This window comes from Diaporthe batatas, assembly GCF_019321695.1.
Source record: "Diaporthe batatas strain CRI 302-4 chromosome Unknown Contig00003, whole genome shotgun sequence".
Lineage (NCBI taxonomy): Eukaryota > Fungi > Ascomycota > Sordariomycetes > Diaporthales > Diaporthaceae > Diaporthe > Diaporthe batatas.
In genome coordinates this window covers 5140700-5153860 of record NW_025408550.1, presented here as the reverse complement: position 1 = coordinate 5153860, position 13161 = coordinate 5140700, and the positions used below count along the sequence as shown (strand labels likewise).

General features: G+C 54.1%; 4 protein-coding genes across 4 annotated transcripts; 3 read left to right on the top strand and 1 right to left on the bottom strand.

Moving 5' to 3' along the window:
* Positions 1-258: 258 nt before the first annotated feature.
* On the bottom strand, positions 259-2307 carry KVR01_002869 (uncharacterized protein). The gene has a single exon (XM_044785609.1). The coding sequence runs from the start codon at positions 2161-2163 to the stop codon at positions 889-891; it is 1275 nt and encodes a 424-aa protein (XP_044647884.1). The 5' UTR covers positions 2164-2307; the 3' UTR covers positions 259-888.
* Positions 2308-3442: 1135 nt separating this feature from the next.
* KVR01_002746 (uncharacterized protein) lies at positions 3443-4838 on the top strand (the record flags this gene model as incomplete). Its single annotated transcript, XM_044781317.1, has 3 exons — positions 3443-3778; positions 3855-4762; positions 4796-4838. The coding sequence occupies 3 exons, from the start codon at positions 3443-3445 to the stop codon at positions 4836-4838; spliced, it is 1287 nt and encodes a 428-aa protein (XP_044647761.1).
* Positions 4839-5578: 740 nt separating this feature from the next.
* On the top strand, positions 5579-8037 carry KVR01_003046 (uncharacterized protein; the record flags this gene model as incomplete). The annotated part of the gene is made up of 5 exons (XM_044787274.1): positions 5579-5953; positions 6059-6563; positions 6733-6984; positions 7132-7725; positions 7787-8037. The coding sequence occupies 5 exons, from the start codon at positions 5579-5581 to the stop codon at positions 8035-8037; spliced, it is 1977 nt and encodes a 658-aa protein (XP_044648061.1).
* A 2220-nt stretch (positions 8038-10257) lies between these two features.
* Positions 10258-12861, top strand: KVR01_003629 (uncharacterized protein; the record flags this gene model as incomplete). The annotated part of the gene is made up of 5 exons (XM_044790285.1): positions 10258-10556; positions 10625-10693; positions 10765-11349; positions 11427-11887; positions 11956-12861. The coding sequence occupies 5 exons, from the start codon at positions 10258-10260 to the stop codon at positions 12729-12731; spliced, it is 2190 nt and encodes a 729-aa protein (XP_044648644.1). The 3' UTR covers positions 12732-12861.
* Positions 12862-13161: the final 300 nt, after the last annotated feature.

Sequence of the window (13161 nt, the reverse complement as noted above, 5' to 3'; positions counted from 1 at the left end):
TGCCTGGGAGTCAGCCAGAGGGAAAATGGATGCACCCACGCAGCCCACGTCCCAGAGGCGCTGAGGCGTAGGTTTGATGCTTATAGCCGGTTGGCAGACCAAGCTAGGGCTTCCAACTCTGGGTACCTGTCTGCCTGCCTGCCCTGCCCAGACACGACGACGTGCACACCTTCTTTCCCCGAGAATTGCAATCGAGCGCAATTCCATCCCAACTTTTTTTGCGGGCCCTGCTCTGCCAAGCTTTCCACAACAACCACCCTCAGACCGTGGGCTACGGCTAGAAGCCGATCAAAACCCACCCCCGACTATGTCCGCGCCGGGCGCCACATGCCGGCACACCGTGTTTGTCCGCCCTATGCGTTACTAAATAGTACAAAAATAGCACTTACCACGAGACCCGCGAGTATATGCAGCCTCGTGCGAGAGGCACTGCAGGCACGCCTCTGTGCTGCCTTCGATGGGTTGATTGTTCTGGCTTCCCCGGTCAAGTCGGCGTCCGCATCCGCCATCTCATCTCCAGCTGACACCGCCTGGTCCCAACTACACCCAATGACATGGGACGAAGGGGCCCGCGGCTTAGAAGACACATCCTGGGATATCAGTTGGCTCCGAGCCTTTTGATAAGTCGGATTACATATTCACGGATGGGGAATACCCAACGGTTGAGGGTACCAGCTTCTTCTCTGCTTCTATCAGTCACAGCGCTATCAATGGAACAATAGTGGGGAGTACAGGTTGCCCATATCTCAGTCGAGGACGCCAAAAGTCCACACATGAGGCGACAGAGGGCTTTCAGCGACGTGGCAAATATTTACATAGGGACAAAACCGCCTGTACCTCCGGTCAAGCCCCCGGTCAAGAAACTCCTCCGTCACAACTCCGTCACAACTATGCCGCCGGAATCAGCGTCGCCGGCTCGGCCGTGCTCGTCACCAGCAGGCTCTGTATGACCTCCAGTGCGCTAAGCTGGGAGCCGAAGTCTGTGTACCCATCATAACCATCGGCCGTCCACCACTTCATCCCACACGAGATTTCTGAGGTCCCGTCTGTACAGCTCGCAGCTGCTGCCGTCGCACTGGTGGCGAGCAGTGCCATAATATCATCCCTAACGCGTGGTACGAGCACCGCCGTCTTCCCCATCCATCTCGAGAGGGAGCTCTTAAAGCTCGTCTGGTCAAGGTTGCACGCAGATGTGACCTCACATTTCTGTTCATACATGACTCCTGTGGCGTTGTTCGTCGGTGGTGAGAAGAAGGTCGCGTTTGCCGCGGCCACCAGTCCATCCACTCGAGATCCCCAGATGACCTGTTGCTCCGGGAACCCCATCGCACCGTTGTACGCGTACATGTTTCCAGCGCCCATCATGAATGTCGCTACGTTATAACTCCACTGGTCCGCAGACATCTGGGTGCAGTTGTCAGCCCCTTCATCCGATGTGCCATCAAAGACATTGAATTTTGGCCCGACCAGCCCGACCGCAGCAGACCAGTCCCAGATCTTCGTGGCCCATTCAGCGTAGGTGGCATTGCCCGTGTACCGGGCCAGCCGGGCCGAGGTTTGCAGGAAACCCCCGTTGGTGACAGCGTTCTTGTAGAAGTAGCCGTTGGCAGTCTCGGTGTACTGCCACTTCAAGCCTCCGCCGCATGTCGGACTGTCAGCCTCCCACCTCCGCGCGAAGGCGTTGAAGGCATTCTCGGCGACAGTCACCCACGACGGAGCACCGTCAACGGCCGTGAGATTGTATTCCATCGCAGTCAACGCATTATAGACCCAGTACATTTGATCATCGTTAGCCTCCCAGCTTTGCTGCTCCGCCGGGGCGAATTCGAAATCCGAGCCGAGGTTATCGGATATGGCGGCCAGCAGAGCCGTCTGATATTGCGTGTCTCTGGTATATACCGTATAGTCCAAGAGGCCATTCCAGCCCGACCCCGAGAGCCACCAGTACCAAGGCTGCGGCTGGTTAAAGTGCCCGGCGGTAGATGCGTTATTGTAATAATTCTTGAACAGCCCCGAGGCGACCCTTGAGGCCGCCGCGGAGATAGAGGTCGTGTCGGTGGTATTGAGCTCGATTGCGAATGTCGAGCCCGCCAGCAACAGTGACGCCGCAATTGCTGGCGGTGAAGAAAAGAATGAAAACCTCCGGTGCATTTTGCGGAGCATGATACGAGATACGAAAACGAAAGAGTAAGTGAACCGAAAGAACGACAGGTAAACACACACATACACACACTAGCAGAAGGCGAGGAAGAGAAGGGTGGGCTTCACCAGCCGGCTCTCTCACAATCTGGCGCAGCCTGCTCGCCAACTATATACATTGCAGCGTTGCCCATCCTCTCTGCATATTTCCCCACTGATTTTCCGCCCTTCTCATGCTTTGTTTCCAGGAACCAAGAAGCTAAAACAAAGATGGGGCCCCGAATGCTACCCTCCACCCCGCGCGCGGGCGATCGACCACGGAGGTAAAATACTCGGTGTGGTGCCCAAAATGGAAGCTGGATGCTGTCAGGGGCTCCAGGATTGGCCAAAGGGGAGGTTGCCCAATCTAAATTAGGTTCTCGGTATGCTTAATATTACCGCATAAAAGCCTTCGCCCTCATAGGCCAAAAGCATTTTGGTGGCCAAGCCGAGGTCTATGGTTCATTCCATTCGTTTCTTGCACAGAAGCGCTCCTGTCTCTTATCAACCAACGAGGCGGCAGATTGTTAGATTTCGCGATGTTGCCAATGCAGTACATACATAGACAGCTTTTCTTCATCGGAGCTGTGTGCAGGTTTGTTTAGCGCCGGGTCGAGGGGGGCCATGCGAGAGCCAGCAACCGTTTCAGGGGTAAAACAGAATGAAAAGTCATGGGATGGCACAAGTGCTTGGCAATGGATGGCTCCTAGACCAAGTTGGCTGTTTGAAACGTGCCTAAGAAAGTCGCATATACGAGGGTACGTAGTGCAAGAAATCAACTTGGAGTCAGTTCGCTATGAAAATAGTAGTCGTCGAGGCTGAGTGAGCTCTACTGTTCATATGTGCCCGTTGTTGTCATGAGGGGCCACGGAGAACACCGTGGGACCTCCAAGTCTTGAGGTCGGGGACCGTGATTTTAGTATCGGTGCTAGAGTATCGCTTCACAGAACGAACCCGGAATATTAGCCTATCTCCCGAGGTCTTCTGCGGCGCTCAAACACACGGTCTTCGACTCCGAGGCATCGGGGCAGTTTGGTTGCCCTGGAGCCCTCGCAGTGGAGACAAGGCGAGGTTGAGGACCAAGGGTATAACCCTGAATCTGGTCTCACCTGGCTCGTGCGCTCCTGCCAAAATCAGACGCAGCAAATTTCAGTGCTTTTCTGGGCTTGAGAGTCGAAAAAGCGTCGTCAGGCCTGCCCGCAGCCACCTTCATCCCCGAGCATTGCCCCTCGTGCGTCGAAAGGAATCCGCGGGGAAAGGAAACATGATGGTCGAGGAATTCTTCTCATCCATCTGTGGACCGCCACTATCCAGCAACACGGCCATTGCCAAGGACGTTGGGATTTACACGCATTCTCTGTGGCCGACATTTGCTGCAAAGTCGGCATTCAAGAAGAGCTCAACTCCGCGATACTGTCTTGTCGCCAATCAGACACACGTTTTTGCCGCCCAGCACGAGAAGGCTTATGTCCATGTCTACTCGCGTCTTCGTGGTAACCAGGAGGCCTTTGTTGCTCTCCCTGAGAGGATAAGATGCTTGACGCTGGCCGGCGATGTACTCATATCGGGGACTGTTGAGGGCAGGATCATGCTGTGGGAGGTAAGTCTTCCAAGAGTCAACATTACTGCAACATTCTTGAACCCTCCCCCCCCTTCTTCGCTGACATTCTCCGCAGACAAGCACAGGCAGGATGGTTTCTCTGCCTCCCTGTCACGTCCAGGCCGTGTCCTGCATGGTAGCCACGCCATATCATCTCCTGACCGCTTCCGACGACTCCAACATCCATGTGTGGAGCCTCGCCCAGCTTCTGGAGCTTGACAGCAACGGGGAGCGTGAGCCTATTGTCAGCTTCTCCAACCACAGAGGCGCCATCACCGCCATCGCGGCATCGTCGGGCGACAGCGAGGAGACCAGCCTGTGCGTGTCCGCAAGCAAGGACAAAACTTGCATTGTCTGGGACTATCGCACTGGTGCAGTCCTCCGCACATTGTTGTTCCCTACTTCCCCCTTGTGTCTTGTGCTTGACCCGTGCTCAAAAGGTGTTTTCGTCTCTACGGAGAATGGCTCCATCTTCTCCGTCGAGTTTTTCGGTCCAAAGCCGCTGCTGGGACCCAACAGCGAGGAATCGTCTACTGTCGTACAGATCACATCACCTTTTTGTGTTGCGCCCTCAGAATCCGGCCCTGCCTCTTGTCTGGGCTTGACATACGATGGCACGGTCCTTCTGTCCGGGCATCCCAAGGGACAGATCCACGCGCGGAGCATCACCGACAAACAGGCCAGCAGTGGCGCAAAGGAGCTTACGAACTTGAATGCTGCCGTGACGAACATAATCGTGGACCCGCCACTTTCGCGCAGTAGCAAGTCCACCAAGGCGTGGAATGTTATCAAACCGTCCCAAGTCCAGCGTGCGTACACCATTACCGCCCAGTTTGAGGCTGATCTCAGATCTGAGACACGATTCCACGCAATGCTCAAAACGCCAGGATTCTTGGATGAGACTCTGGAAAATGCCATATCCACTTTCTTGCAGCCGGCGAACGAGGACCTCGCCGACCAAGTATTGCTTGCCCTAGACGAACAGTTGGACGCATTCACACAATAAGATTCATCGAGCAAAGATATGGTTTTTCGTTCGCCCTTTGCCAAGGCCGCGTAGGGCTCAAGATCTCCAGCGGATTACCGGGATGACTTCCGTTTCAGGTACGCGTTTGGGGCTTCTTTAGCCCTCCCGCCCCAGGGGGCCCCGAGCTCCCGAGCTCCGTGTCGACCCCACCCGCTCCCGGTACCCGGTGCCTCGACATGGCTGCCCATCGGAAAGCAAACGCCAAGGCCCTGGCCCGAACTTAGACACAAGACTGGTCGATAACGACTTGCGATTGCGCATAAACCGACCCACGAGGCAGAAACATGGCTTGTCTGTGCCCCAGTCGCTCGCTGTCGTTGCATAACGGTACGGGTCTAGGCAGGCAAGCTGCAACGTGGGTGCACCGGAAATGTTTGATGTACTCGACCCGGACGCCGTCATAGCTGTGGCTGATGGCTTCACCCCGTCGGTCATTGATCACATGTAAGCTTCCTTGGAAAGCTTGACGAGTGGATCGTCCGAAGCTTGGTGCGCAGATGCGAGATGGCTCGACACGGTCCCCAGTTTACCGCATGCAAGGGTGTCAGGCGTCATCCAACTCGTGGTTATGGGGTTCGACACGGGTCTACAATCGGAGAAGGGTCCTCCATGGCTCGTGGCTACGGTTTCAGTCGTGCCCCAGCGCGAGAACCCCTGACGGGGCATCTCAGAGCTGAGATGCACCGACAGCAATATGAAGAAAGTTTTCCAAAAGCCTGCCAAATTTTGTCTTTCTTCCTCATCTGGCCTTTGGACGACCTGGTGTTGCCAAGATGCGGTTCAGCGTCCTCACGATCGTACTGTCGGCCCTGGCGGCTGCAGCCGGCGCGACGCCGCTACGGCCAAGAACTCTCAATCATGTTGTACATGAAGAGAGACTGACAGTGCGAAGCAGCTGGGCGAAAGCTCATCGTCTCCACGTCACCGCGGTTTTACCAGTCCGGATAGGCCTGACACAACAAAACCTCCATCGAGCTGAGGAACTAATTTATGATGTCTCTCATCCTGATTCCCCCAACTACGGCAAGCATTGGTCGCCGGAGAGAGTTGTTGACATGTTCAGCCCCAAACGGGAGGCCGTGGACTCGGTGCTGGACTGGCTACAGATGGAAGGGATTCACCCGAGTAGGATAAAAATGTCGACATCCGTAAGCGCAACTCTTTCGAACTGCCACGGATCCCTGTCTTTCATGCTTTGGAATGTTTAGAAAACAACACTGCAGGATCTGTAGCAGGACTAACGTCACCATTAGAAAAGCTGGATCACTTTCAACGCGACGGTGCGGGAGATGGAGCAGATGCTCAAGACAAAATACCACGTCTACAAACACTTGACTGTGGCGAACACTCGCCACGTAGCTTGCGACAAGTATCATATACCCGAACACCTTGTGGACCATGTCGATTTCATAACGCCTACGGTGCACTTTGACCAGCGTGTCGGACAAGGCCGGAACAACAGATATGAGGATCTCCCAGAGGACTCTATTTCAGAGCTCAAGAAGAGGTCTGCAGAACTGCGAAAACGGCAGCGACCCGAAAAGGGCATCGTCGGCAAGCCCGACGACAGCAGCAACCCCAAACAGGGTGCATTTGTCGACAATGCTCTGATGGATCTCTCACAATGCGATTCAATGATTACACCAGCCTGTCTGCGAGCTCTCTATGCAACGCCACCGGGCAGCCTCTCGGCCAGCAACAACACTCTTGGTATCGTGGAGTATACCCCCCAGGCTTTCCTCCAATCGGATCTGGATAGTAAGCAGCTTCTAGACACAATCCTTACCCCATCAAGAACAACCTATATCACAGACTTCACAAGGCGCAGATTCTGGGACAGGCTATGGCCAACCTGTGGCCTGCTCCTCGCCGTATCCAGATGAAGCTGATCCTCTGGTTCGTTGATGACTAACTCGTAATGCTGTAGTGTACTTCAAAGAGTTCGAGCCCAAGTTGGACGGGAAGCCTCCAATCGTGACGCTGCTTGACAACGGCGTCGTGCAAACCCAGAACAAGAGTTTCCAATTCAATGGCGAATCAGCGCTGGATTTAGAATTCGCCATGGCCCTGATATATCCCCAGCAGGCCACATTGTACCAGGTGGGCGATCTCGTCCAGAGCGCAAGCTTCAACAACTTTTTGGACGGCATCGACGGCAGCTACTGCCAGTTCGAAGGCGGTGAGTTGGGCACCCGCACCCTGGCTAGATAACACCAAAACCTCGGCTCAGAGGCGTGGGCGCATCCATCTTCCTCGGGCAAAGTGGCCATGAGCCCCTCCTCTCTTTCACCAAGCGTCTTTTCGGCTGAGCTAATCTCCGACTCAGGCGACAGCAAGGACCCCAACATCGACGGCCAGTATCCAGACCAGGTCAACTGCGGTACAACCAGACCCACGAATGTGATATCCACTAGCTACGGCTTCAACGAGGCTGATTTGGGTATCAAATACGAGAAGCGTCAGTGTGACGAGTACATGAAGTTGGCACTTCAGGGCGTGACAGTCATTTATTCATCGGGTGACTTTGGAGTAGCAGGCAACGGAGGCCAATGCATTGACCCGGTCACCGGAGCATACAATAACGGTTCCAGCGGGATGTTCAACCCGTCCTTTCCGGGAGGCTGCCCTTGGGTGACGTCTGTGGGTGCGACTCAAATTTTGAACGGGTCAACTGTGAGAACCCCCGAAAGCGCCTGTGAGCGAGTCATCTTTTCGGGCGGAGGATTCTCGAACGTCTTCGCGATGCCATCCTACCAGGAGAAAGCAGTGGGCACATACTTCGCCGAGCATGCGCCCTCGTACGGCGCAGACCGCTTCAACAATTCGAAGGTGGTTAGGGGCTTCCCAGACGTCAGTGCTAATGGAGCCAATTATGTAACGGCCGTGAATGGACGTTTCTCGCTGTCCTTTGGTACATCAGGTTGGTTCCAAGACCGCATCTTCCCAGCTCATGAAGGATCGCTGAACTGAGCCAATGCTAGCGTCCGCCCCCGTTTTTGCATCGATTATAAACATGGTCAACGAGAAGCGCATCGAGGCCGGCAAGGGACCTGTCGGGTTTGTTAATCCGGCGCTATATGCCAACCCACAGGTTCTCAACGACGTGACAAACGGGAAGAACCCTGGCTGTGGTACGGACGGGTTCTCGGCTGTGCAGGGCTGGGACCCGCTGACCGGGCTCGGGACGCCGAATTACCCTCAACTGGAGGCTTTATTCATGACTCTGCCCTGAGATCCGGGGTACATTGAGTGTACAATAGACGTGTGCGGTGCCTCTAATAGTAGGCAGGGACAGACACGTCGTGCCTGGCGCCCACTACATTTAATGCATAGACACTCGGGCAATGGGGTATAGAAGAGGTGAAGGCTCTATGGATTGTACATGGGTGTTATCTGCTGATCATATTCGATTTCTGTGAGCGCGTTGTAGCGCTTTGATCCCCAAATGCTCCTGGCCATGTCCCATTTCGCCTCCACCCGTCTCACCACGTCTGAGGGCTTGCTATTTGCGTTTAAGTGATCCATGGCCATACCTTGTTCTTGTGGAAGTGCTTCGTGGATGCTGCCTCAGCGCTTGTTATCGGTCAATGTTCTTGATTGGGCTACCTCTGAAGCCCGGTGCAGGTCCTGTCTAACTGATAGTAATTTTAATGTAATAGAGCGATTGTCATAGAACAGACTTGATGTGAATGACTTCAAGTTGCAGGGGTCACAGTGCCTACCTAGGTAGGCAGACGGCCTGTGTCTCGGTGGATTGAGAAGCCGAGGTCGACATGACAACTAGGTAAAATGGTCATTCTGCCCAATGGGTTGGAAACCTTTCTAGTCTGGCCCTTCTATGGCCGCAGAGGCGACATTAGGTGTCTCGTTTAGGGACGCAGCCTGCCTCACTAGGTTGAGCGGCCACCGACAAAAGGACCCAGGCGGCCAGTATTCGCCGCCACAATCAGCCGCACAATTGTTCGCGTCGTTCCAGAAATTGATACAGCTGAGCATTTTCCGCGATCGGAACGGCCATATTCCTGCGACCCCCCCCCCTCCCCCTGGGGCCCCCGCCCACTTGCAGCCCACTCCCGGGACAAGATGACCACCTCGGTAGACCACCCGCATGTCCCCAACTACTTTAAAACAAGAGGTCCTACCTAAATCGTCGTCTGTTTGGAGGATTTGATATTTCCAAGGCTCCGACTACAAAATCGCCATTCGAATTTAAACATTGAACCCACCATTCACCACAGTGGTGCCCGAACAACCTCGCGGTTCGGCCAACGTGAATATATTGCGCTCCAATCTGGCTCAACAGAGCTCTTCAGCAGAGATGGCTACCCCTAGCAATGAACGTAAGAGCGCAACAAATAATATCCAGGGTCAGTTGCTTTGTTTTACTTACGGTTTAGTTTGTTCGGTGTTGTATGCCCATACTTACCAGTTCTACAGTCAAGGCCCGCGAGTGAGCGCCGACCCACCCTCATCCGAGTGACAAAAACATAGACTGACATACTTTCTTTGTTGTGCTTTCTAAAGTTTTCTGGATTCGCATCATCCCGCGGAAGCAGTCGTCGCCGGGAAGGTCAAGAGGAGCAGGGGGGCCGTCACCGAAGTTTTTGTGTTGTGGCCTCGGTCAGCATTGGTTTGTGCCCATCCTTTCTTCCTACTCAAGTACAAATCCTTCCCTCCGCAAGACCGACCGGTCACTAACGGCTGGGCCGGCTGCTGCAACCAGTCAAGCAAAGCACAAAACGGACAGAAGTCACGGTTTGACGAGACCGAGATCAATGTCATCGGAAGATTACTGGACCAAATTAAAAGACATTCAACAGCTGCAAACTCTTTCTACTTTATGGGGCAGATTTATCGGCTGAAACCCGAAGAATGCAAGTCTCAGGCAGATCACATGAAGGGCGCAGTCTGCATGAGCGGTGAAATACGCAACCCAGAAGTAGGTCTAATGTCTATTTCTGAGCCTATCCGATGAGATACAGCAGCCCTGCTTTCTGCTTTTGCCTGTTCCGCGTGTACGAGTCCATCAGAGTTCTAAACTGACAAGCCCGGATAGACCAAGAAGATGAATAAAGCAATCTATGCGCTGATGACAAGCGACGGCTATGTTGTCATAGTGAAGACCCAGAACTTCGATATAACACAGGCGGCGGTGGAAGGTGGCAAAGGCCTTGCCAATAACATACAAAATGCCGCAGTTCGGTACGTCACAGGTCGCTAATGAGAAGATTAGTGGCCGGGGGTTTTAGTTTTAGGTATCAGTCCTGGAGGGGCAAGGGGCTGGCACAGTACGATCGTAGCAACGCGAATTCAAAGACAAGCTTGGAAGCGGAACTGTATAGTGTCATGGTCCAATACAGCAGCGAGGCGGATAATCTTGACAGGGATGGAAGCCAATGGAAGGAGCTGGGAATAGGTATTGTGTGGATTGTCTTATTACAGTACGGAGTACATGCAGAATCCTCCGAACGAGGTCGGGGCTTATGACCGGGTCGGACCTAGACTCCTGACGCCCGGCTCCGCCAAGCTTCCCTTTGTCCCTCCACCCAGCTTACATGGCGCCCGACCTTGGGCCAGTCGTCCTCTCTCTCAAGACAGTGACCATTGCCCATCACAACCCCAATCGCTCACTATGGATGATGATACCACGCAGCCATATGCGACAAAGCCCCGGATTCCCTACGCCTGCGAGGCCTGCCGTGCCGCCAAGGTGAAATGTACCTCAGGAGACACAACAGGCATCTGCAGACGGTAAGGGGACCTCTGGTCTTCTCACTTGGAGTATCGCAAGCTCGCTGACCAACCCATGCTTCCACCAGCTGTTCTGTCTCAAAGCGCGAATGTGTGTTCAAGACAGGCCCGCGGAAGAGAAGGAGGCGGGACAAGCTGTGAGCTTATCAACTATCTATCCGTTGGCCAAGTGACCCAAGGTGCTGATCATGTCGCTTTCCGAGAGAAGTCGCCCCATTGCTAGCAGAACAACACCACCCCCGTCAGCCCCGTCCAAGACGTTCACCATAGATGTTCCACTGCTGGGCGACAACGATACCGATCTGGAGCCCTCGGAGGGGTTTGACGCCCTTCGGGATGCTCATGACGCCTTCCTTGAGGACCTTGTCCCGGATCCGGACGACCTTGACGGAGACAACGACGCCCTCACTGGCCAAGGATCCTCGTCAGTCAGTGGCACAGCTCCCTTCTCAGCGTCGACACCATCGGTCAGCTCACGCTCTGTCCATGGCGTCAGCAGTATCCAGCCCAGATTCAACCTCGAATCCGCCACTTCCCTCTTAGAATCATTTCGGAACGGCATGTTGCCTTACTTCCCAGTGATTAGACTCCCGATAGATGCCACTGTCCAATCGTTGTCCAAAGACAAGCCATTCGTGCTCCTTGCTATACTCGCGGCCGCCAGTGGGGGTAGAAATATGCAAGGCCATAGTCTCTATGACGAGGAATTCCGCAAAGTTTTAGGCTTGAAGTTTGTCAGTGGTGGCGAGAGGAGCCTTGAGTTGCTCGCTGGGCTGCAAATCTATTGCGCATGGTGAGTACCTTGAGCTGAACCTGAGTGTCTGAAACGATGAACAGCCCCGTGAGTACCACCCTCTGACACAACGCAAGGTATCCATTCCATTTGAGACCAAAACAGAAGCAGGCCACCCAGTACATTCGCATGGCAGCCGACATTGTTCACGACCTCGAACTCGATCGAGCGCCCGATAACTTCGACCGCGCCGATTTTGTGGCCGAGGAGAAGTCCATGGATGGTATACGAGCCTACATATCCTGCTATTATCTTGTCGCCAGTATGGCGTCCATCTGGACCAGGAAAAACTCATTGCCGTTCGAACAGTGGACGTCAACCTGCTGTGATATACTAGAAATGTCGGGTGGTGGTCAAGCCGACCAATGCCTCGCCTGGCTCGCCCGGCTCGGCAATATCATCGAACAGACTGCGTCACTCACCAGGAAACGCGGACAGGTGTCGCATGAACCACAGCATGTATTGCTGATGGTGAAAGGAATGGAGGCCCAGCTGCAAGAGTGGAGAGGCCGTATGTCTCCCGACGTTTCTTCTAAGCGTAAGTCACAAGCCGAAACCAGAAGTCAAGGCGCAGACGGGGTATGCAAAAGCTGACGTCCCAACTAGCCGTCGTCTATATTGCCACCCTCTTCACCGAAATACTTCTGCATGGCTACACACTTCTGAGATTCCCAGATCACAACGCGCAAAAACAAGCACAATTATCACAGGACACACTTATCGAGCCAAGTCGGCTTTGGGGCTGCGCTCAATCCTTACGCGTCTGGTACGACTATGTTTCATCTCTACCGGCCTCAGAGTTTGCCAGCTTCTCAGCGATGGATTGGGGACACTTCGTCGGTTTGATCATTCTCGGACTAAAATTATCATTCCCCCTACCGAATGAATGCCCCGCCTGGGACCACACTGCAGCTCGTGAGGTAGTCGGCCTTGGGCTGTTCCTCGAGAAGTTTACTGAGGACGGCAGCGATGATGCCAATTTGACACCAGCTTCGAGCAAGTCGTGCTCCGGCACGGACGTGCTGTCAGCGAGCAAGGTCGTATTAGGTGTCGTCAAGCGGAAGTACGACAAGCGTCTTGCGGCTTTGGAGAAAGCCGCCCTTGCATATCCGCCTCACCCTGTGCCTCCCGATACTGATTCTGGTATTCGCAAGTGCCCCATGTTCGATGGCAGTCTTGATCCCTTCATACAAACATGGGACGATACATTCCTGGATCCTTCGAGCATTGTGTATACCTCGCTCATGGGCTCTGGCCTGGCTGGTGCACCGGGGCAGGGCTCCCACTCTGCACAGCCCGTGGTTTTTCACGATCTATGGGCTACAATGACGATGGGTTGGAGCCAGGAGAACTCGGAAGATATGGAATTCGACGGTCACTAGAGCTAATCTGACTCTTCCAGTCATGCCCTTATATAGTTGCTGGGTTGATATAAGTTGTCTCACTTATTCAGTGCAGCAATCTTCCAATCCTGAGTTTCTAAGTCGGTACTACCTAGGTACCTAGGTAGTACCGTTCACATCATAACATCAAAAAGTCTCTATATCACCTCTCGACAGGCTTTGAAAGCATCATCTGAAGTTGCTAGAATGGCCTATCTGGTACTCGCGAGTCGGTTAAGATTTCCTCGCAGCCGTCAACAATCACTACCGTAGCTGAGACGGTAGGACCCCCTGACTGCTGGCGCAAAGGACCGCTCGGCCAAAAGACCACAATAACCAATTCCTAGGTCGTGGGTTCGAGCCCCCACGGTTTAAAAAGCCTCTATTTAGGGGTTCTAGCAGGTCGTGGCGTGCAGTCTTGGTTACGGGG